This window comes from Molossus molossus, unplaced genomic scaffold (assembly GCF_014108415.1).
Source record: "Molossus molossus isolate mMolMol1 unplaced genomic scaffold, mMolMol1.p scaffold_m16_p_18, whole genome shotgun sequence".
Lineage (NCBI taxonomy): Eukaryota > Metazoa > Chordata > Mammalia > Chiroptera > Molossidae > Molossus > Molossus molossus.
Window position 1 is genome coordinate 64,576,827 of NW_023425353.1, and position 27,112 is coordinate 64,603,938.

The following is a 27,112-nucleotide window of genomic DNA, read 5'->3' on the forward strand; positions in this document are numbered from 1 at the left end:
CGCGAGGTACTGTGGGTAGGAGACGGCGGTCGACGGAGGCGCCATTTTGTGGAGCGGCGGTACCCTGTTGGAGGTTCTGGGGCACAAAACCGCTACTTCTTCAACTTTGATCCTTCCTGAAAGTAAGTGCGGCGGCCGGCCGGGACGACAGCGGTTCTTGCTGTGGGGGCAGGCCTTGTAGAGCTTCCCTTTCAGCCGCGCTCCGGCCGCGGCCGAACAGCTCCGGCCGGATCGCTCAGCGGACTAAACTGTCGGAGGCGTTGGAGGCCCGCGCCCCCTTTGCCGTCAGCGCTGTCAGATTTCAGAGGGTGTCCTCCCGCCCAGCCCTCCCCCCGCAAGGCCCGCTTCTTTCGGGCTCTGAGTGTACCCCTGCCGGGACGCGCTTCCAGTTCCCCAGCCCAAACGAGCGTGGAGACGTCGCTGTCCCTTGGGTGCTTTTCGGCAACCCCGGCAGCCTCCAGCCACCACCGCCCCGCAGCTGCACCGAATCCGCCCTCTCTGGAAGGCTGTTCGGTGAAGGCTGATCTGCGGGCTGGGAGCCTCTTAGGGGCGGGAGGGCGTGTGCAGGGAGTTAGGGAAAGTCGGTCGCTCAGGTGCTGGCGCCGCCATCTCGGCCGCGGCACCCCACGGCGGCGGGTCTGGGCACTGCCCAGGAGACGAGGGGAGGCATCGGCGATTCTGCCCAGGGCCTTGTTTCTCCCGATGGTTCTCGTCCGTGTTTGAATGCAGCGGATGTTCGTCGGGTGCCTGCTGTAGAACAGTGTCTCGGCCCTCTCCGGCATCGGACGCGTTCTGTGTGTGATGTTTGAGCACCGCCTGGGCGCTGCGGGGTCGGGACGGGCTCAGGACGTGGTGGTTATTGTTACTCAGGAATGAAGTCGTGTCGAGGTTTGCTCTTGTCAGATCGAAGTAGCTTTAGATCAGCCGTTGTGTTATAAATGGAGTAGGTTTCAATCAGCTCACGCATCCCGGCCTCCAAAGGGTTTAACATTTTCATCAGAAAATTTTAAATTTCATGTTGGTCCTTGTATGAATAAAGACACTGATTAATGGTTTAATGGTCGTCTACCCCGGATTGCTGCTCTATCCTTTTTGCTTTGTAATCCTAAAGTAGGAGCAGGAAATGAATCTTCCATTGCATCCTTTTATGGGTTTGTTATTGAATATGGAATCTACTATTTAAAAACATGCTTCATTTTCCTGCTTTCCTCATCATTAACAAACGGTACCATGGTTTTAATGTTGACAGTTAGTCCCCAGCTTCCCTCCTCCCCTTCTATGGCTTTGATAAATTTCCAACCTCAGTAGTGGCCCAGCTTATAGAAGGATTGACTTAAGTGGTCTTTCAGACTTGCAGCAACCGATGTCTCTTTTCTCCTAGAAAAAAACACAAAATTTGAACCTTTTGGAGCAGTGTGCTAGATCTTCAGTAAGACAATGGGTTCAGACAAACGGTAAGTTACTACTGTACATGCCTTTGATCTCAACATTTCAGTGGGACTGAATAATCTCTTTAAAATTGTTTGCTTATCAAACAAATATTTGCGTGTCTATCTATGCCAGGCATTGCTGTGAACACTTTCGTGATCCTTGCTCTCACAAGCACGCAGTTGAGTGAGATAATTAAAGTACTATGTAAACCATGCTGTGAGAAAGGAAGTTGAGGGTGCTGTTCGAACACATAGGAAGCATTTTTTTTTTTTCCTGGAAACTGCCAGAAAGCTTCCTGCAGAAAGTATTATCTAAGATGAAGCTTGAAGGGTAAATAAGAAATAGGCAAAGGAATGCAGGGTGGAGTGGGTCACTGAAGGTTCCCAATGTGGATAACAGCCTATACAGAAGCCAGGAGATCATACATTCTGGCACTTTGTATGGTTCCTGGCTATAGTAGTAAGAGGTCAGTGAGTGCCAATTCTTGTTATTGTTCTCTACATAGCAAGATGATCCAGATTTATAGAACTGGAAAGCTTTGGACCATGGATTGCATATTAAAAAAAACTGGTAAAGAAATTAGTGGAGAATTAAGGTGAGAGCGTTTGGCTGCTGTGTCATCTTTGAATTCGTCCACTCAAACCATTTGATTTAAACACACAATTTTTACGTATTCTGCTGCCTGCCTCTCTAGTATTGAGGCCAGTCCTGGTGATGAATCAAATTGATGGCCCAAAGAGACTCAGGAAATGTTCATGTCACATGATGTCATTCTTTTAATTCTACGTCTGTGGTTCCAAATAACTTATTAAATTAACATTTACTTTTTTAGGGCCTCTCATCTCCACACCTCACATCATGAAATAGTCCTAGACTGCTTTTTTTATTGATTTCTTTCTATTACATTTGTGTACTCTAAATGAGGCCCTTATAAATCTGTCCTTTGTCTTGTCCTTATACAGTTGTTTTATGAGCCTGGTAAATTATGAAAGAACTATGTATATCTGTGGTCAAGTGGGTGTAAGTCTCTGGTTTTTAGATTTTCCAGTGCTTCCCAGTTATCAAAAATCAACTAGATATTACAGGAAATAATGTTCTCTTACGGTGCTGGTTATTTCTAACAAATGAACTACTTTGTTAACTGCCTGATAGGAAAAAAAGATTTATTTAACTCATCCAGGCTATTGTGATACCCTTGAGAGTGGATGAGTCAGGATGTACTCTCCTTTGAAACTGGGTAAAATGCTAATGATTTCTTTCTTCCTACATTTGATTACTAAGATTGAAAATAGGGATGAATGGAGTGATGTGTAGGCCTCAGGCTTGGGAAAATGCAGGATGAATTTGAACATCCTGGCCCTTTCTCAGAAATACTAAACCCAAACATTTGATATCTGTATTTTCAGATGTAGCATGAATTCCTAAAAATTACCTTTGCATTTAGGGATGTGGATGTTTTCCCAGTGATTGTCTTGGTGAACTGGAATTTAGTGATAAGTTTTAAGGGATACATAAAACTATTTGTATACAATATCTTATAAACTGATCTGTGGGGTGGGGTGTGTGTTCACCCATGTTTTCTAAAGGTACAAAATGTGATTTACTTTAGAGTAAATGCAAATTATTTTCCTTCACAGAGTGAGTAGAACAGAGCGAAGTGGAAGGTACGGTTCCATCATAGACAGAGATGACCGGGATGAACGTGAATCCAGAAGCAGGCGGAGGGACTCAGATTATAAAAGATCTAGTGATGATAGGAGGGGTGATAGATACGATGACTACCGAGACTATGACAGTCCAGAGGTGAGTGACAGCAACTGTTTATGGAGTTGTCAGAATTATGAATTGTATGTATAAAACCTCCGGGAGTCTTAAAATAAGTGTACGGAGTGTGGAAATCTTTTCTCTTGAATATTATATTCAAACGCTCTATTATTCTGATATTCATTAAGTTGTCTATAACCCTCAAAGACTAACGTAGTCTTATAGTAAGAGAAATATTGGCCATACCCCCATGTTCATAGCAGCACTATTTACAATAGCTAAGAACTGGAAACAGCCCAAGTGTCCATCAGTAGACGAATGGATAAAAAAGTTGTGGTACATATACACAATGGAGTACTATGCAGCTGTAAGAAAGAAAGATCTCTTATCCTTTGAGATGACATGGAGGGACCTGGAAAGTATTATCCTAAGCGAAACAAGCCAAGCAGAAAAAGACAAATACCACATGATCTCACTTAGTTGTGGAATATAATGAACATAACAGTCTGAGGAATAGGATAGACCCAGAGATGTGGAAGTAAGGTGCAGACTGACAATCCTCAGAAGAGGGGGTGTTGGGGGAGGGAAGAGATAAACCACAGAACTTACATGCATGTATGCATAACCAGTGGACATGGACAACAAAGCCAGGGACGGGGGTGGGGGGGTGGGGGGGTGGGAGGAGGGTGTCAATGGGGTAAAAAAAAAAGAAAGAAATGTTGGCCAGGGTTTACTTAAGACTCCCCATGTACCAGGCACTCTTTTGAGCACTTAACATATATGGCTTTGTTTAGAAATAGTTGTGCTGCCCATATGATTTTGCACAGGCTTTTTTCTTTTTCCATACACATAATCTTCATATTGTAACAGGTAACGGAATTTCGTTGTGTGTTGGCATTCTGTACAGTGAGTTGTTAAACCATTCTTCCTGAACTAAATAATTGTTGGCAAGTTTGTTTAGTTTGGTTTGGGTCTGCTCTTTTAGAAAACACTGTAGTGAACATTGTCATGAAGTTCTTGTATCCTCTCTGTTCCCAATAATAAATTCCTAGGAGTGGAGGGCTTGTATCAAAGGATATAAACCCAGTATGATTTTAATTGTGATTTTGTTTATTATAAATCAGAGAGAACGTGAAAGAAGGAACAGTGATCGATCTGAAGATGGCTACCATTCAGATGGTGACTATGGCGAGCATGACTATAGGCATGACATCAGTGATGAGCGGGAGAGCAAGACCATCATGCTGCGCGGCCTTCCCATCACCATCACGGAGAGCGATGTAAGGGGAAATAACTGTTCTGATGAGCAGTTTAATGGGTACAGTGAACTTTGAGCTTCTACCATTCTCTTATGTTATTCTTTATCTCAAGTTAATACCTCAGCTAGTGAAATTCATGTCTGTCTTTAGGGTACAATTCTCTTAATTTGGTTCAATCATTCATATAAATTACCATTTATATTTAGGCCTTGAAACTCAGTGTAGAGTTTTCAGAAGTTCCTTAATACAGGGATCAAGTCTTGTTCCTTCAGTATCCCTTAAAAGGTAGTCAGTATATTTTTATTGAATTGGTTACTTGTTTGGTGAGCATGTATCAGTAAAAACACTTATTTCCATGATTTGGCCACCCTTTGATTTGATGAAAATTGTACTGTTATCCATTTGAAACACCTGAGAAGCCTGTTAAAAAGGAAGGCTATTCCCTGACTTTCCACTCCTCAGACTGGCCAACTGGGGCCCTGGTGTGTCCTGGGCACTGTCTGGTCTCTTTTTTATTTTATTCTTTTTAGTTTTTGTTTGTTTTCTTTGGGTACTGCCTGTTTCCAGTGGCATCTCTGGCTCTTACCTATTCCTTCCAGGCACATCTGTCACCTACCTCCCTGCAGGCCACTTTGGACTTGACCATCATGTGCTCTTTTCTGCTCGAAGGCTACTTCCTGTGCAGCCTTCCCCGGTCTGCCAGGCCGGATTTCTTCCTTCTCTTCCCCAAGCACTGTATTCCTGGCGTTCGTGTAGCACTTGTACTGTGGCTGTCAGCACTCACATCTCCTTTCCCCCATGAGACCAGAGATCTCTGAGGACAGGCTTCCACCCTTGAATGCAGGAAACTGCTCGGCCAATATTTTTGGTGAAATGAATGTGAGATTTTGAATTTTTTTTTTTTTAATCCTCACTTGAGGACATTTTTTGAAATTTTGTTCAGATAGAGTGGGGGGGGGAGAGAGAGAGAAACATCGACGTGAAAGGGACACATCGAGTGGTTGCCACCCACACGACCAACCAGGGTCGGAGACAAACTGCAACCGAGGTACATGCCCCTAGCAGGCACCGAACTCGGGTCTCTTGGACTGCAGGCCGACGCTCCAACCGCTGAGCCAAACCAGCCAGGGCTTGAAATATTTTTGAAAGGTCTAAATGCATAGCTTTGTGCCAGTATCCTCTTGGAGTATTCAAAGTAATATTCTGACTAATGTTTAGTGAATTTTAGACAAAACTGAAGATAAGTCCTGGGTTCATACAGCTTTGGTCTTCTAAACACTGGAAGTGACAGCGAGACGGGATGGTGGAGTTAGTGGTGGCTAATTATAATTGTGACCCACTGCACACCTGTTGTGTACCATGTGAGATGCCACAGTGATGCAGAGCCATGAGTCCTGCTTCAGAAAACACTTATGGATGAGTAGTTCAGGTCAGCAGATGAGGACCAAGCGGAGTAGAACGGGATCCGTTTTAGAAGAGGTCCCGTTGAGAGAGGTTTTGCAGATGGCTCAGAAAGCTACTTCACTAGTGGCGGGTCAGGACGCAGTCCAGGGAGATACTAGCTGCGCTGATTCTTGAAATATTTGGTCTGTTGGAGAACGGGTGGGGTGGTGTGATGGACTACTTGTCCAGGCAGGGCATCATGAGTAGACCTGGGAATAGAGAGATACTGGATCTAGGCAAGGCCTCACAACCAGCTGAGGGCAAAGGCGGGGAAGGTGCTGTTGCGGCCAGGTGCTGGAGTCTTTGAAAGCCCAGCTAAGTATAAAAGAAAGTTACTGGGGGTTTTGTCTGGTAGCAAAAGCTGTGCGGGTTAGAATGATGGGAGGGAAAGGTGGTGGTTAGATAGCGAAGGCAGAGCCGGGCTCAGGTAGTGGCAGCAGTGAGCATGTGCAGTAGAGTTGAAACAGTCATAGAAAATTTGCTTGTTGGGATCTTTAAAAGATTTTTAAAGTATAGTATTGAATCTTCTCCTGAGCTTTAGTTTATCACTTTCATTATTGTTTGTCCTCCCACTGACAAGTGAATTCTTAGAGTAACTATCTTTAGTTATTATGTCATCATATCTGTTACTATATCACTACTTTTTAAAAAATAATGTTTTGATTTTTTTAGAGAGAGGAAGGGAGAGAAAGATAGAAACATTGATTTGAGAGAGAGACATTGATCAGCTGCCTCCTGCACACACACACTCCCCACGGGGTATCGAGCCAGCAGCCCAGGCGTGTGCCCTGACCGGGAATCAAACAGGGACCTCTCAGTCCATGTGATGACGATCAATCCACTGAGCCATTCGGCTGGGCTGTATCACTACTTTTTAAAAATATTTTTTCTTGCCCTGGCCAGTTTGGCTCAGCGGTTAGAGCGTCGGCCTGCGGTCCGGAGAGACCTGGGTTCGGTTCCCGCTAAGGGCACGTACTTCGGTTGCAGTTTGTCCCCGGCCCTGGTTGGTCGTGCGGGTGGCAGCCACTCGATGTGTCCCTTCACGTCGATGTTTCTCTCTCTCTCTCACTTCCTCTCTCTCCCTCCCACTCTGTCTGTACAAAAAATGGAAAAATATCCTCGGGTGAGAATTAAAAACAAAAAATAAAAATATTTTTTCTTTATTGATTTTAGAGAGAGAGGAAGGGAGAGGGAGAAAGAGATAGAAATATCGATGAGAGAGAACACTGATTGGCCGCCTCTTGCATGTCCCCCACTGGGGATCAGGCCCACAACCTGGGCATGTGCCCTGACTGGGAATCAAACTGGCAACCCCTTGGTACATTTCTCCATGCTCAACCAGTGAGCCACACCTCACTGTATCACTACTTATAAAGTAATGGTCTTTAGTTATTGTGTTACTAAGCATGAACTTGAATCACATGGTTAGGTCTGGCTCATTGTAGTGCTTCTCATACTCTGTGAAAAAAATAAATACAGTCATTTTCCTTATTTGTGGTAGTTGTTGTCTATAAAATCACTGCAAATACTAAACCACTGCTCCTAGGGAAAATACAGTTAGGTTCTTGTGAGCCTCTGGTCACATTTTCATCAACCTTGTTTTATATGCATTTGTTTGGAGATGCCTTATTTAATGTGTATCACTGATTTAGTAGCATTGAACTCATAGCCAATACCACTATAGGTCATGCCTGAAAAGCACATCATGGCCTTCTTGAGCTTAGGAGCACTAGACAGTACTTCAGCACTACACTTGGAGAGTCATTTAAAAAACAGTGAAATCAACAAAAAGCACAAAAATGGGGACAACTTGGTACTAAGTAGACTGAAAGGGCACTTATTTAGAGTGTGAGAGCTGAGACAAGGCAGAGTGTCACCTCAGCGAGGAACATGTACATTGGACAGTTCAGACCCTTCACTGCTCTGCACATGCCCACAGATGAGCACGAACACACTACGAGTGTTGACATGGAGTTCTAGATTTAGTGAGTAGGCACATTCGCGAATGAGGATTGACTCTATAATCCTGCAGCCTTTGCACAGGAGGGGCCACTGAGAATCCCTATCTCACAAATTTGGCCCTATTTTTTTTTTCCTGGGAGTGTTGCTTTCTGGTGTGATTAATAAAGAGACTAATGTGTCTCTTTTTTTTTTTTTTATCATTCATTACCTTTGCAATAAGGGCTTGGTCTGACATCAGTAAGAAACCTGCCAGCCAGAAATCTTCTAGGCCTAATTAATGTTTATTTTGATGTATTAAGAGCCTAATAATGTATGAGCTTTGTTAATTTTCATCATTAAAATAAATGGAAGAACATTCTTTCTTAAGATGTTCAGCAGAGCCCAGCTGGTGTGGCTCAGTGGTTAAGCATCGGCCCATGCACCAAGAAGTTGCTGGTTCGATTCTCAGGGCACCTGCCCAGGTTGTGGGCCCAATCCCCATTGTGGGCCATGCAGGAGGCGGCCAGTTGATGTTCTATCTCATTGATGTTTTTATCTCTCTCTAAAATCAATAACGAAAATATTTTTTTTTCTATTTTTTAATTTTTTTTTAAGTTTTACTTTATTTATTACATTTTTTTTCTTTATTGATTTTTTAGGGAGAGAGGGAGAGGAGAGAAAGATAGAAACATCAATGAGAGCCCTGGCCGATTTGGCTCAGCGGTTAGAGCGCCGGCCTGCGGACCAGAGAGACCTGGGTTTGGGTCCCACTAAGGGCACATACCTCGGTTGCAGTTTGTCCTCAGCCCTGGTTGGGTCGTGCGGGTGGCAACCACTCGATGTGTCCCTTTCATCTCAATGTTTCTCTCTCTCCCCCTCCCACTCTGTCTGAACAAAATATGAAAAAATGTCCTGGGGTGAGGATTAAAAACAATAATAATAATAAAATAAATATAAAAAAGAAAAGAAAGAAACATCAATGAGAGACAACACTGATTAGCTGCCTCCTGCATGCCCCCCACTGGGGATCCAGCCCACAACCTAGGCATGTGCCCTGACCGGGAATCGAACCAGCGACCTCTTGGTGCATGGGTCAGTGCCAACCACTGAGCCACAAGGGCCGGGCAAGAAAATATATTTTTTTAAAAAGATGTTGAGCAGAAACCATCTGAAGGGGAGTTTCTCATTTTTTGGCTATTGATTCTTAATAATGTACATCAGAGGACAATGACACGTCCTCTGCCTCTTTTAAATCTCAGTTTCTGTTTGGTCCTTTAGAACAAAGGGTAATGCGTGGAGATAGACTAAAGGAGGGAGGCTTGGTGGACAGGATACCATGAGCAGGACTGTGTGTCATAACATAAATAGTCCTACCTGAGGGGAATTCCCAGGCAGCAAATGAATGTCTTTAAGGATGCACTGATACATTAATTCCTGTGGGAAGTATTCCTTCTTTTATTCCATTTTTAGAATGAATGCATTTGGGTGATAGAAGTTTGAAAATTAAGCAGTTGATGCAGCCCCCAGTCCTTAAACTTTCTTTGGTGTGGAATAGTTTGCGGCTGAAGCTTTAACTATAAACGTGTAAAACCCTGTGCAGATTCGAGAAATGATGGAGTCCTTCGAAGGCCCTCAGCCTGCAGACGTGAGGCTGATGAAAAGGAAAACAGGTGAGAGCTTGCTTAGTTCCACTGTTCTGGTTCTCTTCCCCACCCACCCCTCAGTCCCTAAAGACCATCCTGATACCCCCAGTCTTCCAGCACATGAATTCAGAATGAAAGGTTTGCCATGGCTAAGGAATGTGACTCTTTGAAAACGATGTTAGCATCTGAGGACCTTTTTAAAAACTGTGTTTTTAGGGACTTTTCTTTCCTTCGGTAAGTAGTGATTTATAAACTCCTTGTTTGTAGTTGGTTGCATGGTTACTTTTTAAGCGTGGAATCAAATCGAGTGGCACTTAGCTCAGGCGGCTTGGTTCCTTGCCATGGCAAAGTATCAAGAAGATCCCCAAGTCAAGTCACATTTGTAAAGCTGCTTCCCAATTGGCTTTGTCACGCAGTGTTGAAGCAGTGGGAGAGAGATTCACCTGTTATAAAGGAACTGACTAACACGAGTATCCCGTCTATATCTGAATGCTGTCTCTAGGTGTAAGCCGTGGTTTCGCCTTCGTGGAGTTTTATCACTTGCAAGATGCTACCAGCTGGATGGAAGCCAATCAGGTTGCTTCACTCACCAAGTCTAGATATTCATGAAAATGGAACAAGTCTGTACAATTAAAAAAAAGGTTGAAGGAGTGGTTTGTTCCAAAGGAGTGACTTTAAAAAAAGAAAAGCTTTGTATATATTAAAATTGATATAACTAGAATAAATAAAGCACCAAGGACTGCACTGCAGAATTTGCTCTGCCCTTAAACATATCTACCTGGCAGGGCTTCATTAACCACTGAACACTTATCTGCTAATTACCAAAACATCTGCTAATTACCAAAACAGCTTGGTGTTCCTGTTCCCCTATCTGACTAAGTTCCTATTCATTATGCCATTGAGAGTAATCTTAGAATCTCCCAACTCTCGATTTTGACAGTGAAGAGAATTTAATAGAAGTCTGCTGCAGGCATTTTATAAATAATTCCTTACTTCTGCTTGGAGACCCACAAGCCTCCTGGAGGCATTACTGCTCATGTGGGCCTTCAAGGGCTGTTGAAGGGCCTGGTGGAATTTATGAACAATAAGTCTGCTGAGATTAGCCTGGGAGCTGGTGTCCTGCTGCTGTCTAATCTAGTTAGAGTGGCATTAACATTCTAATCTCCCTGAGAATGCCTGTGATAGTCTGTTCAAAGCAAACCATTGAAGGTTCTTTGACGTAGCATTAACTGAAGTGTCAAGATAATGTTCAGTGTTTGGCACATAAATAACATTTTTGCCAGAACTCCAAAGCACAGTATTGAATGCCTTAACCAAGTGCATTCTTGGAAGTTTTCGTAACTCCTGTTGCTTTTCTGCAGCATTTTATGATTTGTCACCCATAAATATGAATTACATTCTTTGATTGTTAATATATTGCCATTCATAACAAGACTCACTAATTTTGATTGATTTGTTCAATTTTTAAGCTGCATTTTCTTAGCCCAGAGGTGACACCTGCTCTTATAAAAGTAGAGCTTCATTCATTTCATACCATGGACACCATCCTAGTAAATCCACAAGGTGCACAAGCTTCATGTGAGTCTGTTTTCTTGACGTGGCAGCATCTTTTGATGCAATGGATGTATCTAAAGGACTTGCCTGGGAGTTTAAAACTCCTAAGAAATTAAAGCCTATAAAACATTTAAAAATCTCCACAATTTTAATGTATACAAAGCTATGTTGATGTGTAATACTTTATTACAGTTCAAACTCACTCCAGAAATAAAAGGCCAATAGGATTAGGGACTCAGTGGTAGTTTGGAGTCTCCCCCAGCACACATCCCTTCTAGAGGGATGATCTGTTGACATCTCTCCCAGCTTTATTTTTGCTTCTGTACAACACAAGAATTGGATGGCCCTTCAGCTCTTTTCCTCTTGGCCAGACATGCGGTCTTGCCTTTAGGTATTGCAGAGACAACATTCACAGCATGTCTTAGCTCTTCCAGGATTTTCAAGAACCAAATTGCTCAACAGTATGTATGTTTAGAGGGTTAGACTCCTTTTAAAAATCTGGATATCTAACCTGCTACTTAGATCTGTTCTGATAGTGTCAGAACACCCTACTCCCTTCCCCTCCTCCCTCCACAAAAACATAAAGAAAAGGTGCTCCCGTTAAATGAAGACTCTTTGGGGGCAAGTGCTGGGTGTACTCTTGGCTAGATTGATTCAGCTTGGAGTTTTGAACTTTTAAAATTAAGTCCCCTTGAGTCACACGGTTGACTTAAAGGATGAGGTGGTGTATGAGCATTTACGAATATTTCCTACCCCCCCGGAAGAAACTTCATTGGCCTCCTGGTTACTCATCTTGAAGAGAGTACCATCTATTTCCATGAAAATCACATCTGTCACCTAGGACATTACATGGTTGCATTCGGCAGAAAGAAATCTCATTTAGCTGTTTGAGAGTCTGTGGCATTCAGAATAGTCCCTCCTGAGAAAGAATTGTAACCAGATTCCCTTTTAAAAATGAATATCCCTCCCCTTGTCTCCCAGAAGACATATCCTGAAGCGGGAATTTGGGGAAAGGGGAAATGTGAAGGCTTTCACTTTGCATAAGGATGGGGACTGGGGGAAAAGTGAAGCGACGCCCAAGGACACCATGCTAAGGGCTTAAGTAGGAGAAAAACCTCAGAATTGGGAGAGTTGTGTTTTCTGCTTTTTGGAATAGACTGTCACTCTCAGGCAGCCTGTCAATGCTGAATGTTAGGACTTCTGTCTCTGCTGGAGACACGGCCTGGTGCATGTCAGCGTTTAGTGTTTGGCAGCTTTCTCAGCATTCCCTGACTCCGTTTACCTTTACTCCGCATCCCATTCTCTTACTGCCTATCTGAAGGATTGGATGGGCAGAGTATAGGTGGCGGTGGTTGGTCCTCCCCGTATGTTGTCCATTTAATTCCAGAGCACTGATTTTTCCGAAGTGTGCTCTGCCCTGGGAAAATGGACACACGTTTCCCACAATGGGAATAACTAATTACTTCTTTTTTTACAGAAAAAGTTGGTGATTCAAGGAAAGCTCATTGCAATGCATTATAGCAATCCCAGACCTAAGTTTGAAGATTGGCTTTGTAACAAGGTAAGGCTGAGTTCTTCACGTGTGACGGAACTCCTTCCAGTGTGTGTGTGTGTGTGTGTGTGTGTGTGTGTGTGTGTGTGTGTGTCCCGTGTCCATCCAAACAAGGAAACAGGAGTACCCAATCACAGGGTGATTTTTGTGCTTTGTAACTTTCTTTGTACGTATTGGAGGACAGAATCCCCTAGAACACTAGAGATTTCATTTATTTATTAGGATCCAGGTTCTTAGCCCAGTGTTGTAATTAAGATTTTAGATTTGTTTCACTTTACAGTTTCTTAGATTCCAGAGCACTCAACTTTTACCAGTATCTTAATTACATTAACAAAAATCCTTGTGACCCTGCTCAAGTTAAGTAAGTTCTACCATGATCCAGTCAGTGCACCACCATTTCAAACTTGGGTGTTGCCATTGACATTTGAGTGCTCAGACTGCGTTCTGCCTGTGCCCTTGTCCAGTGTTGTGTTCACATTGTTTGTGTACATAGAGTGGATTACATCGTGCTCTTCTGATACAAGAAAGAACTCTGCCAGTGACTTATTACTGTATAGGTTTTTGAATGAACTGAAACTTCCCCTACTTGATAAAAATGGAATTCCACTGCAAAATATGCCAAGATTTGTTTTTCTTAGAAGAGTTAACATAGCAAGGCATTGTAAATGTTTAGGTTAATGCCCCTTTGCCTTGGATACATGACATTACTTCCTGCTTTTTTATATTGCTTACTGGGGCTTGCCCATGGTCCTGTTGTTCTAACCCACATTGTTCCTAGCAAGCCTGGCGATCACAGGTAAAACTTTTTTTTTTTTTTCCAGTGCTGCCTTAACAATTTCAGGAAAAGACTAAAATGCTTCCGATGTGGAGCGGACAAGTTTGGTAAGCCCGGATTCCACTGTTTGGAGTATGAATTAAAACCTAACTAATTGGGTTGTCTGTGAATTGAGGAAAAGTATAGATTGTAGGACATTTAAGCAATCTGGAAATCTTCCTTAAACTTTCTAACCATAGGTTCAGTAGATGCTGCTGTTGATTATGAGTACAGAGAGTTCTTTTATTTCCCAAAGTTAAGTCTGCTTGCCGGTTTGCATTCTGCATCTGCTTTTCTTTAGTACAGTCCTCCACTGGCCTAATTTTTGCATTTCACATGTATCATGTCAAGATTCATGAGGTTTTCTTACAGCCACAAGTGGTTTAAAAAGGAAATTACTTCATTTACTTAAAATTAAGGCTTAGGGGTTTTAATATATTTCTTTACTAAAAATGTTCTGGTTTATTGTTTGTTTGTCTTCAGTTACTGAGTCTCCCCCTCTCCTTCCCTTCTGTAGACTCTGAACAGGAAGTGCCCTCTGGAACCACAGAATCGGTTCAGTCTGTGGATTACTACTGTGATAGTAAGTTCAAGTATAATCTCTTGGCCTTCACATTAGAAGCTGAATTTTCTGTTCTCTTATCCTTTTTAATAAGCAGCAGCAGCAGCTTCAGGTTGTCCTATAAAAGATTGGTTTTTAGAATCTTCTCCATGTCAAAATGAAAGGTATACTAGAAACCTCCCCAAATGGATTTGTTTGTTTGTTTGTACTTGAACCTGACTTGAAAAGCATTGGTGGCGGGAATGCATATATATGTGATTTATCTCATTTACCCCCAGCAATCATACTTCGAAACATCGCTCCACACACTGTGGTAGACTCCATCATGACAGCGCTGTCTCCCTACGCGTCCTTAGCTGTCAATAACATCCGCCTCATAAAAGACAGACAGACCCAGCAGAACAGAGGCTTCGCATTTGTACAGCTGTCTTCTGCAATGGTGAGGGGCTCGTGGAGTTTTTCCTTTGAAAATAAACTGGATTTTAAGAGGCAGGTGTGGGCCCTGGCCGGTTTGGCTTAGCAGTTAGAGCGTCGGCCCGCAGACCAAAGGGTCTCAGGTTTGATTCCATCAAGGGCATATACCTAGGTTGCAGGATAACCCCAGGTCCTAGTCAGGGTCATGTGGGAGCAACCAGCTGATGTGTCTCCCTCACATCAATGTGTGTGTGTCTCTCTTACCCTCCCTTCTCTCTCTAAAAATCAATGGAAAAATATCCTCAAGTGAGTATTAACAAAAAAAAAAAAGGCAAATGTGGTTCATCCAATTGTGATACTAAATTGTGAGCCCGGAGTTCAGGACTACATAGTGACAATTGCTGCAGTGTTCAGGCACAGGCTGATGACTTCAGTAAGTGGTGAAGCTGACGCGTGTGCCTGTAGACAGGTGGTGGAACCGGCGTTTGAGGCACAGTGTAGTCCTGTGGGCTTTGCTGAAGATTGGCCTAGCATTTACTCTGTAATAATACTGGGTACCTTCCTGTCCTGGTGGAAAGGGAGGTACATTTTTCCTCAAGGTTTCATATCTGCAAACAATAATGAGTTGCTGTTCACTTTTTAAGAGAAAGCTTTTTTTTTTTCTCACCAGAGGACATTTTTTCATTTTTTGTTCAGATAGTGTGGGAGGGAGAAAGTGGAAGAGAGAGAGAGAGAGAGAGAGAGAGAGAGAGAAACATCGATGTGAAAGGGACACATCGAGTGGTTGCCACCCACACGACCCAACCAGGGCCGGGGTCAAACTGCATCTGAGGTACATGCCCTTAGCGGGAACTGAACCCAGGTCTCTCTGGACCGTAGGCCAACGCTCTAACCGCTGAGCCAAACCGGCCAGGGCGAGGAAGCTTTTTTTTTAATGGGATGGGTGGCAGGGTGAGATATTTTAATTAGATGACAAAATGGTTTTTCTTGATGCTCTCTTTCAGGATGCTTCTCAGCTGCTTCAGATATTACAGAGTCTCCATCCTCCTTTGAAAATAGATGGCAAAACTATCGGGGTTGACTTTGCAAAAAGTGCCAGAAAGTGAGTAGCTTCGTCATCCTTATTTCTTTTTTTTATCCTCACCCGAGGACATTTTTCCATTTTTTGTTCAGCTAGAGTGGGAGGGAGAGAGAGAGAGAGAGAGAGAGAGAGAAACATCGACGTGAAAGGGACACATAGAGTGGTTGCCACCCAACACAACCCAACCAGGGCCGGGGACAAACTGCAACCGAGGTACGTGCCCTTAGCGGGAACCGAACCCGGGTCTCTCTGGACCGCAGGCCAACGCTCTAACCACTGAGCCAAACCGGCCAGGGCCGTCATCCTTATTTCTAACTGCTGCCTATGCACCCTTGCTCAGGGATGCTTTGCTAACTGTACCCTAAGCCTGTGTTCTCTGTACTGACACACTATCCTCCCTTGTTGCCAAGGCTGGGAGGGCAGAGTCGTCTCCTGAGTTTAGTCCCTCCTCTCCTTGATCACCAGTTGCCAGAAAATTTCAGGGCAGGACAAAGGCAGACATGGCAGATGGGTCAGAATATGTGCTGTGCAGGCTGCTTTAGGATACTACAGTGACTCTTAGCTGTGGAGGCCCCTCCCCACTGTGAAAGGTGCCTTGCTGGCATTTTAGACCTCTCAACAAAGGCTGGAGTCAAGTGCTTCCTTGTGGGGTGACTGGCTGGGAGCATCCTGAAGTGGAATCACATGATTGGATCTTTGTGGTTTCAGAGACCTGGTCCTCCCAGATGGTAACCGGGTGAGCGCCTTCTCTGTGGCCAGTACAGCCATTGCTGCTGCTCAGTGGTCATCCACCCAGGTAAGAGGCAGGCTTTTTGCTCAGAGTAGTGTGGGGGTGTCACCCACATTCACAGAAGTGACCTCCCATGGTGCTTGCCTTAGAAGCTCTCTGGGATGTTTTTAGGGAATACATCCTAAGTTTCTTTTCTTGGTGTCCACTAAATTTGTCTGTGTTTCTTCTTTTGGCATTTCGTAGTCTCAGAGTGGCGAAGGAGGCAATGTTGACTACAGTTACCTCCAGCCAGGCCAAGATGGCTATGCCCAGTATGCTCAGGTAAGTAGATTTGACCAGCACCCAGCTTCTCGTCTCCAGAGTATGTCTGAGAATAGCAGCCTTAACGGTGGACTTTTCTTCAGTACTCACAGGACTACCAACAGTTTTATCAGCAACAACCTGGAGGGTTGGAATCTGATGCGTCATCTGCATCAGGTAGAAACTTCGTCTCCCTTTTCTCTTTTGTTTGAGGAGATGCGCCCAGATGTTCTAGCAAGACCCAAAGCTACGAATCCATTTCCCTGCAGGACTGGGGGACACATTCAGGGTTGTCATCATGTGCCTGAGGGGCTGGGGAAGATTAGAAGTATTTGTGATCACAACCTCTTAGAGACCACGTCGTGATGAGTGTTCATTCTTGGAGTTCAACTCTGTTGCCCATGTCTGTGTTCTTGGGAATCATGAGTGCCCACGTAGGGTCTGGTGACAGAGAGAGTGTCCCTAGAGTCTGGTGCTCAGACATCACTCAGAAGGGTCACTATAAAAAACCTTTGCTTAATTTTTCTTCCAGAATTATAAAAGCCTTAGAGTTAAATCTTTTCTCAACCCCAGAGTAGATATGGATTATTTCCCTTTTTTTAGCTATCAAACAGGATGTTTAACTTTGTGTGTCTCATTCTAGTAGGATTATAAAAATGAAGATGTCATAGGTCCAGGGTATTTAGTGGGAGTTAGCTTATTAAGAACTGACATGTGCGAGGACAGAGGGCTAGACTGGGCGTTACAGATGAAGGTACTCGCTTTGTAGTTCAGTGCGTGACTCTTCCTAACCCTGTGTTTGTATCATCAGGCACAGCGGTGACCACCACCTCCGCGGCTGTAGTCTCCCAGAGCCCCCAGCTGTATAATCAAACCGCCAATCCACCCAGCTCTCCGGTAATCCTGTTGTCCTAAATACAGAACTGGTGACTTTCGGGGAGACTTTGTTTTGCTGGACAAGTATTATCCTTTCTTGCTGTATGAGCCAGCGTTGAATAATACGCATACTCCAACCTTATTTCTCTGTCTCAAAGTATTAGATAGTAAAATAGTTTTGTGTATATATTTTAAATGTAACATTCCAAACTGGGTGTATTTATGCTTTCTGCGTGCTTCGACTTGACACCCTTTAGGGAGAAGGTTGTAGCATATGTCTGGCTCAGGGATGGCCTTAGATCATTGCTACAGTGTGTGTGTCAGGGGAGTCCTTCCTCCTGGGTGATTGCAGTGACTGAGTTCTCCTGCGAGGCTGTACAGTTGAATTATATTGAAGCTGCTGTTCTTTCCAGACTGAGGAAGCACAGCCTAGCACTAGCACAAGTACACAGGCCCCTGCCGCTTCCCCCACTGGTGTAGTTCCTGGTACTAAATATGGTAAGCCGAACCTCATGGGGCTGTTGACAGTTGGAAGGTCCTAGTTGTTGCCTTTGTTTAATAAGCGTTCCTCTCCCTTCGTGGGTGTCAGAGGGACACTTGGGGATGTGAGAGAAGAGGACCATTGAGGCCTGCTTTATCTCGGTGGCCTAGAATTTGAATGCAGCTGATTTCGTAGCTGCTGATTGATTGCTGGGTTTTGCTTTTGCAGCGGTGCCAGACACGTCCACTTACCAGTATGATGAATCTTCAGGATATTACTATGATCCAACAACAGGGCTATACTATGACCCCAACTCGCAGGTAACTGCACTGTGCTCCTCGATTCTACTAGAAATATCTTAGTTCCACTTTGTCTATTGATGAGGCATGAAATGAAATAGCCCCTGCAAAGGAGCAAGTGACCCAGATTAGTTTTAACTTCTTCAAAACCATCAAGCCCTGGCTGGTGTGGCTCAGTTGGTTGGAGTGTCATCCTGTATACAAAAGGGTGGCATGTTTTTTTGTTTGTTTTTTTATCCTCACCCGAGGACACTTTTTTGCATTTATCTTCAGATAGAGCGGGAGGGAGGGAGGGAGGAAGAGAGAGAGAGAGAGACACACACACCGACCAGTTGCCACCCGCACGACCCCAACCAGGGCTGAGAATGAACCACAACTGAGGTACATGCCCTTAGAACAGTAGTTCTCAACTTTCCTAATGCCTTGACCCATTAATACAGTTCCTCATGTTGTGGTGACCCCCAACCATAAAATTATTTTCATTGCTACTTTATAACTGTAATTTTGCTACTGTTACGAATCGCCATCGGAAATATGTGTTCTCCGATGGTCTTAGATGACCCCTGTGAAAGGGTTGTTCGACCCTCATAGGGGTTGCGACCCACAGGTTGAGAACTGCTGCCTTAGAGGGGACCGAACCTGGGACTCTCTAGTCTGCATGCCAACACTCTAACTGCTGGGCAAACTGGCCAGGGCAGGGTGGCCTGTTTGATTCCCTGTCAGGGCACATGCTCAGGTGGTGAGTTCAGTTCCCAGTCGGGGCCTGTGCAGGAAGCAGCTCTTCAATGTGAGAGAGAAACACTGATCGGTTGCCTCCTGTATGCACCCCAACTCGGAATTGAACCAGCATCCTGGGTGTGTGTGCCTTGACCAGGAATCAAACCGGCGACCTTTCAGTGCATGGGACATCACTCAACCAACTGAACCACACCAGCCAGGGCTGTTTTATGTTTTTTTGTTTTATTTTATTTTATTTTTTATTGATTTCAGAGAGAGGAAGGGGGTAGAGAGAGAAAGAAAAAAAACACACCCTTGGTTGCCTCCCACACATGCCCTAACTAGGGATTGGACACACAACCTAGTTATGGGCCATGCCGGGAATTGAACCCACCACCTTTTGCTTCATGGGACAGTGCTCCAACCAACTGAGCCACACCAGCCAAAGCAACATTGGTTGATTCTTGTATGTGCCCTGACCCAGGGATCAAACCCGCAATCTTGGTGTATCAGGATGACACTCTTAACCACCTGAGCTGCCTGGCTAGGTTCTCAGGGATTTACATTTGGTTTTTTTTTATTTTGTTTTATCCTCGCCCGAGGACACTTTTCCATTTTTTGTTCAGATAGAGTGGGAGGGAGAGAGAGAGAGAGAGACATCGACGTGAAAGGGACACATCGAGTGGTTTCCACCCACATGACCCAACCAGGGCCGGGGACAAACTGCAGCCGAGGTACGTGCCCTTAGCAGGAACCGAACCCGGGTCTCTCTGGACCGCAGGCCGACTCTCTAACCGCTGAGCCAAACCGACCAGGGCGGGATTTAAGTTTTTAATAGATGGGTTAGATGGTTTTTGAGATAATAATGTATATACAGAAAAAAGCACAAAGCTGAACTGGGCAGTTCTTTGAATGTTTACATTCGTGTACATTCCTAGACCTACCAGCCCTGTGACGAGAGCTTTCCCAGTACAGTGCAAGGCCCTGTGTCCCTGCCGGTTGGACCCTCCTCCTTCAACTGCTGTTCTGACTTCTGTTATCATGAATGATTTTGTCAAGTAAAATTTATGGTGGCTCTTAACCTTTCTGTAAAGACCTAGATAGAAGTTTTCAGTTGTGTTTTTTCCTTCCATATATATATAGACATATATATATATGTCTATATATATATATATATTTTTTTTTTTTTCAGATAAAATTAACGTGACATAAAATTTACCATTTGAGCCCTGGCCGGTTTGGCTCAGCGGTTAGAGCGTCAGCCTGCGGTCCGGAGAGACCCGGGTTCGGTTCCCGCTAAGGGCATGTACCTCGGTTTCAGTTTGTCCCCGGCCCTGGTTGGTCGTGCGGGTGGCAGCCACTCGATGTGTCCCTTTCACGTCGATGTTTCTCTCTCTCTCTCTTCCTCTCTCTCCCTCCCACTCTATCTGTACAAAAAATGGAAAAATGTCCTCAGGTGAGGATGAAAAAAAGCAACAACAACAACAAAATTTACCATTTGAGAGGAGGGTGGACTCAGTGGGGGGGGAAGGAGAAACATCTATAACAAAAATAAATTAATTAAAAAAAATAAAAATAAACAATTGAAAAAAAAATTACCATTTGGAGTGTACAATTTAGTATTTTCAGTATACTCACAGTGTTGTGCAACTATCACCACCGTCTGACTCCAGGACATTTTCATCACCCCAAAATGAAGCTCTGTGCCCATTGAGCAGTCACTCCCTAGTCCCTCACCCCAGTAACCACTGTGCTCTGTGTCTGCTCTCAACATTTTAGATAAATGGAATCAGATATGACCTTTGTGTCCGGCTCCTCTACTTAGCATCTCTGTGTATTCTTGCAGGTAGAAATGAGCAGATATGTGGGGTGGTGTTGTATTTTGAGTGGTGTATGTGATTTTTAAAGAAGAAAAGGAACTTTAACACTATAAACAACTTTATGATCAGGAGCTGTATATGTAGAATAATAAAATAAGAGCTATGAACAGGAACTTGGCATTGAGAGCACATGGTTTCTGAGAGATGAGAAGCTGCGGGCCTGCCTGAGCAGCCGAGTCTGCAGGCTTCGTCCACTTGTCTCTGTGAGTCTGGCCCTCTGCAGGCAGTTCTTGCTGGACGCAGAAGTTGGCCCTCCTGTGTCTTAACCACCCCACCTTCCCTGGAAGAGACATAACAGACTGCCTTTCCTGGGTCCCTGTTGAGCACTTAGAATGATAGACTGGGGGACAAAGAGGAGCGATAGGTGCTACCTCTGCTGGGGCAAGTCTTCCCACAGACTTCAGATCAGGTTCCTTCACCTGTCACCTCCTCCAGGCCTGGGCTGTTTTACAGCCTGGTGTTTGGTTGCCTCGGTGTCCAGACTTGTTTGTGGTCGAACCTGATCATAGCTGTTAACTGGCTGTCATGGGGAACGTGTTCTGGCCACATGGTTTGTATAAATGGTCTGTCTATGGGAAGGAGTCAGACTTGCTCTTTGGGTGCCCTCAAGGCCCGGGGGTTAAATTAATGGGAACTAGACTCTTGAGAAGAAAGCATATTTAACTTTTGCCCAAGAAGTTTCACGCCCATGCTGGCTGGTCATCATGCTCACCCACACAAGGTGTGCAGCTCCTCTGGGCAGAAAGTGTTACTTGTCCGAAGTATGTTTTATGTCCGTTTAGTTTTTTTGACAAAACAACTTTGATGTGCCTCTTTAACAAAATATTCCTTAAGTGAATGTTTGACATAGCAGGAAGTCTGCATTAATTGTGTTTTTTTCTAGTACTACTACAATTCCTTAACTCAGCAGTACCTGTACTGGGATGGAGAGAAGGAGACCTACGTGCCGGCCGCAGAGTCCAGCTCCCACCAGCAGGCGGGCCTGCCTCCTGCCAAAGAGGGGAAGGAGAAGAAGGAGAAACCCAAGAGCAAAACAGCCCAGCAGGTGAGAGCACGACCCAGGGCAGAGTTCTGTCTGCAGCAGTGGCCTTAATTTTTTGTTTTGCTTTTAGTTGTGGTGTTTATGTCAGCTTTATTTGGATTCTTTTGTTTGTTTGATTTAATTTGTTGAGTTTTAGAGAGGGGGCGGACATAGATTTGTTTTTCCACCTATTTAAGCATTCATTCATTGACCCCTGTGTGTGCCCTGACGAGACTGAACCTGCAATCATGGTGTGTCGGGGCAGCGTTCTAACCCACTGAGCCACCCCGCCAGGGCTTAGTGTTACTGTACATCGTCAGCCAGTTTGCCTCTGTATTTAAGGGGAACATCCTAGAAGACTCAGGCTTTTGAGCAGGATTCATTTAATGACTGGAGATGTTTGTAGCTGGAAGTAAGGGCAAAAGGAGCTCTGTTACAGAGCCTGTGGCTGATTCAAGGTCCCTCACGGCTTCTTGTCTGGCACAGGAGGCTCGGTAAACGTGTTCGAAGTGTCTCTACCTCAGTGTTTTTTCCTGGTGGTTGTTTTGACATTAGATCGCCAAAGACATGGAACGCTGGGCTAAGAGTTTAAATAAGCAGAAGGAAAATTTTAAAAACAGCTTCCAACCTGTCAATTCCTTGAGAGAAGAAGAAAGGAGAGAGTCTGCCGCGGCGGACGCTGGCTTCGCGCTCTTCGAGAAGAAGGTAGCGCGGCGGGAATGCTGGGCGTGGTGGGACCTTCCATCAGACGTGATCTCATGGCTTGTTCTGCTTCCAGGGAGCTTTAGCCGAGAGGCAGCAGCTCATCCCCGAACTGGTGCGAAATGGAGACGAGGAGAACCCCCTCAAAGTAAGGAAGCACCGCCAGTGTTTTGAAGACCGTATCTGTGGCTTGTGTCTCACTCTGGATCTCAGCTGTATTTGGCTATTTTGATTTCTTCTTAAAACGGGGTGCAGTCACTGTCGGGTGTGCAGGGCAACTTCTGCACATAGACTCCAGGTTCAGGCTGTGTTCCCTGGGGGAGCAGGTGAGGCGGGACATGGAATGAGGCCTGACATCCTAAGCTCGGCTCATTGAGTTTTATTGCGTTCATAAATAGTTTCAACAGCATGGATAGAGAAAATTAAGACAAACGTTTGTTACTTGATAGATACTGGTCTGTGTGGGCTCTCTCTGATCCGGTGTATTTGGGGTTTTTCTGTACAGTCAGTGGGCCCAGTGGGGTGGCCCCGGGAAGGCTGTCAGGCCCAGCGCTGGAGGACCTGACTGCTCCACGCAGTGGGGAAGAGTCACTGACTGTAAAGTATGGCACAGAGCAGTGGGACGTCTCTCATGTCTGGGATTGTGCGCTCCTTTCTCCAGACACGTAGCTATAGCTGTCTTCCTATTGTATGTTTCCAATGACCCACCCTCCTCTTGTCCCCAGAGGGGTCTGGTTGCTGCGTACAGTGGTGACAGTGACAATGAAGAGGAACTGGTGGAGAGACTGGAGAGTGAGGAAGAGAAACTGGCCGACTGGAAGAAGATGGCCTGCCTGCTGTGCCGGCGCCAGTTCCCAAACAGAGACGCCCTGGTCAGGCACCAGCAGCTGTCAGACCTGCACAAGGTGGCCTTGCTTTTCGGGGCGGGCCGGGCAGGGGAGGGAGGCAGCCAGGCGACAGGGTGCCTGACAGTAGTGACAGCGCAGTGAACACTCGTGTTGATGATTGCCTTCAAGGCTGTTTGTGATGACACAGGCAGATCTCAGGTACTGCAGTTCCATTCCATGCCACTGCCACAAAGCGAGTTGTCATCTTTCTGCGGGGGGGGGTCTTGCCTTCTGTTGTACAAACAACACCTGAGGTGCAGTAAAACGAGGGCTGCCTGTCGTCTCTCTCAGGGTGTGTGTGAGTGGACAGAGCATGGCAGCTACATGCACACGGCTGGTTTTCATGCTGCAGGTTATTGAACTGGGCTTTGACTCTTAGAATACAGTAGATACTGATAATATTATGATGTTTCAAATTAGGATCGCCTGAGTTCTTACCGTGGCTGTTAAATCTCTCCCACAGCAAAACATGGACATCTACCGACGATCCAGACTGAGCGAGCAGGAGCTGGAGGCCTTGGAGCTGAGGGAGAGAGAGGTGAATGAGGGGCCCAGTGCCACTAGAACAAGTATCTTGGGGTTTCTGCCATTAGCTTTTGCGAGTAGCACTTAGTTTCAGGTCCCAGGGGTAGGGTAAGAGGTGTCACACACTTAACACCCGGCCACTGTGGCTCATGTAGACTGGACCCAGGCTGTATGTGCCTTGTGAGCCCTGCACTGTCCCTTTATGAAGGTGCACAGACAGAAGACCCCCTGAAGACTGCTCTCAAGTTCTGAATGCCAAGTACTTGCTGGTGAGGGATTTGAGGAAGGAGCAGAGGGATCTTTTTGGCCCAGCTCAGGATAAAGGCAGGAGAAAGCCTGTGAGGCCAGCGATGGCAGGGATTTGGTGCAATGATGCTGGTTGAGGGACAGCTGGACAAGGTTTTAACTACAAATAGAAGCCTGTGGTTTAGAAATGAACCAGTGGGCACCCTGGCCCGTTTGGCTCAGCGGTTAGGGCATCGGCCTGCGGTCCAGAGAGACCCGGGTTCGGTTCCCGCTAAGGGCACGTACCTCGGTTGCAGTTTGTCCCCGGCTCTGGTTGGGTCGTGCGGGAGGCAGCCACTCGATGTGTCCCTTTCACGTCCATGTTTCTCTCTCTCTCTCTCTTCTCTCTCCCTCCCACTCTATCTGAACAGAAAATGGAAAAATGTCCTTGGCTGAGGATTAAAAGAAAAGATACGAACCAGTGGGCAAATTACTTGAAATTCCCCTCCCCAAGTAATTCTGAGGTGTCTGTAGTTGTGGCAGGGGTGGTTTGAGAGGGCTTTTTTTCCCCTGTGTTTTCCGCTGCATTTATGGTGGCTGCCCCCCAGGGACTGCTGAGCAGGTCTCTGGAAACGGGCTCTGTCTGGCCCTGGAGATGGACCTGCCCGGATGGTCAGGGGAAGCAGCAGCTCGGTCCTCCTCTTCCTCCAGGACCTTGGCAGGCTGTGCGGAGAGCTGACGAGTGGTAGCAGATTGATAAAACTGCTTGATGGAGACGTGATTCTGCTGCAGATTCCACACAGTTCTTAGCGCTGCCCACCTGCCATTTCAGACATGGCTCAAGGCAGTGCGGGAAGCCAGGGCATTTGGGTCTCAGACCACTCAAAGGGCCAGGCTCCGAGTTAAGACAGTGCTTGAGTCCTGGAGCATTGCTGCATTAGGCGGTGCAGACAGGACAAGTGTCTAGCTTGTTTGTTCTCCTGCGTAGATGAAGTACCGAGACCGAGCCGCCGAGAGACGCGAGAAGTATGGCATCCCTGAGCCGCCTGAGCCCAAGCGCAAGAAGCAACTGGATGCGGGCACCGTGTATGTGTTGTGAGCACTTTCCACCTCCTGCGCTGGGGCTCGAACTGTTTAAGTAACTCTGTGTTTGCCGCTGGCAGGAATTACGAGCAACCCACCAAAGATGGCATCGACCACAGTAACATTGGCAACAAGATGCTGCAGGCCATGGGCTGGCGGGAAGGCTCAGGTTTGGGAAGAAAGTGCCAAGGCATCACAGCCCCCATTGAGGTGAGCTTGGGGTGGGCTCCAGAGGGCAGCTTACCTGGCCCCAAAAAGGTCATCTCCTAGGTCGCATCACCACCACCACCGATGGGGAGTCCTGCTCCCTGGACTCTCCCTGGCTTCAGCTCTTTTAGGGTGTCAGTTGGGAGGAACGGTGCGGCAGCCTGCTTGATTTTTCTGTTTTTTTGGTATCATAGGGTAAAACCTATTTCCTCCTAAGGACTGTGTATTTCTGTGTCCTTTGTTATAAACAAATCCTTACTTAACACCAACTCAGACCTGTGCAGCCTTCACTGGGTTTTTTAAAGGTTAATTTCTAAGTGATTTTGTATAAAGCAAATTCTAATTCAGTGGGATTTTTGTCCATGACAAGAAATCCTTTAGTTGGTTGGAGCTCAGATTGAGGTACAGTCCCAGGATCAGAGGCTGCGACCCACTGGCCTAGACAAGAACCCGCCAGCACTGGCTTCCTCTGCCTGCAGCACCGTTTGGAGTCAGGCTCTTCCAGTGTTTGCGGGGAATTGTGCTGGCGCCAGGCCGTCCTGCTGCCGTCTGGGCCCTAACTGCTCGGCCTTCCCTGGGCTTAGTGATGTGTTTGGGGCCCCAGTTTCAGCGCCCGGATGCTTCCTCAGTAGGGGAGGGAGTGTGGCGCTCTCTGCCTGTCTTCCTTGGCCCATTTTATCCCGTCAGTCCTTAAACCTGCCCCAGGTCTCCAGTGCAGAAACCCCTGTGCGCAGATAGAACGTCCTCTCTCTGGTTCCTCGTGGGTGGTCCTGCTGGGTAGGGAGCAGGCTGGATGAGGGGAGTGGGCGCGATCCATGGCCTTCCTGCCCACTGCTGACAGCAGCTTTGTGCCCCCAGGCTCAAGTCCGGCTAAAAGGAGCTGGCCTCGGAGCCAAGGGCAGCGCATATGGACTGTCGGGTGCAGATTCCTACAAAGACGCTGTCCGGAAGGCCATGTTTGCCCGCTTCACTGAGATGGAGTGAACTCGGAGAGAACGAGAGAGGAACGAGGAGCTCCACAGGGCACAGGAGTGGTCCGTCGCCCGAGGTCACTCTTGCCACCTGGCTCTAAGGGCATGCCTTGCGCTGTTAACCGTTGTTAGGGCAAGCCCATCATTCTGCAAGGTTCTCCCCCTTGAAGGACTTCCCTCCTCGAGGTTGTCGGGAACGGCCTTCCTTCCTGCCGGAGGGCTTGTGAGCGAGCTGAGGGGCCAGTGGGTCTTTTATACCAGTGTACATAATGTAATGTACTGTGTGTTCCATGTGTAGCTGCGTCGTGGTCCATTAGCCCCCGCGTTCCTCGGGGGTGCGGAGATGCCCAGGTGGTGTGGGACACCAAAGCCGCCTCTGTCATTTGTTGTCGTGCTGTCTTTTCTTGGCAAAAGCCTTGTGTATATTTGTATATTAAACATTTGTACAGAATTTTGGAAGATTTTCAGTCTAGTTGCCAAATCTGGCTTCTTTACAAAAGAAATACCTTAAAAAATGAGTGTCTGTGTGTCTGTTCTTGGGTGAGGGGACGGGTGGAGCACGTCTGGGCGGGCGGGCCTCGGGATTCCGTGCGTCACTGCAGGCGGCGGTGAACGCCATTTTCCCTGCCTCCATGTGCAGGGTTCGACTCCAGTTACAGTTCACAGCGATATTTTATTTTAATTTAGAGAGAGAGGGGAGAGAGAGAGACCAGTTTAAGAGAGAGATAATGATCAGCCGTCTCCTGTACT

General features: G+C 46.0%; 1 protein-coding gene across 1 annotated transcript; it reads left to right on the top strand.

Moving 5' to 3' along the window:
- On the top strand, positions 1-26,880 carry RBM5 (RNA binding motif protein 5). The gene is made up of 25 exons (XM_036266195.1): positions 1-122; positions 1,382-1,454; positions 3,069-3,234; positions 4,320-4,475; positions 9,439-9,508; positions 9,984-10,057; positions 12,513-12,596; positions 13,409-13,469; positions 13,919-13,984; positions 14,242-14,402; positions 15,382-15,479; positions 16,167-16,254; positions 16,432-16,509; positions 16,593-16,665; positions 17,300-17,385; positions 17,778-17,862; positions 18,074-18,165; positions 21,625-21,786; positions 22,318-22,467; positions 22,541-22,612; positions 23,190-23,369; positions 23,815-23,889; positions 25,090-25,187; positions 25,265-25,394; positions 26,250-26,880. The coding sequence occupies exons 2-25, from the start codon at positions 1,438-1,440 to the stop codon at positions 26,373-26,375; spliced, it is 2,448 nt and encodes an 815-aa protein (XP_036122088.1). The 5' UTR covers positions 1-122; positions 1,382-1,437; the 3' UTR covers positions 26,376-26,880.
- The last annotated feature ends 232 nt before the right edge of the window (positions 26,881-27,112 follow it).

Coding starts and splice junctions, on each gene's coding strand:
- RBM5 (XM_036266195.1), top strand. Junction 17,863..18,073: donor AGTTCCTGGTACTAAATATG/GTAAGCCGAACC, acceptor TTGCTTTTGCAG/CGGTGCCAGACACGTCCACT. Junction 18,166..21,624: donor ACTATGACCCCAACTCGCAG/GTAACTGCACTG, acceptor GTTTTTTTCTAG/TACTACTACAATTCCTTAAC.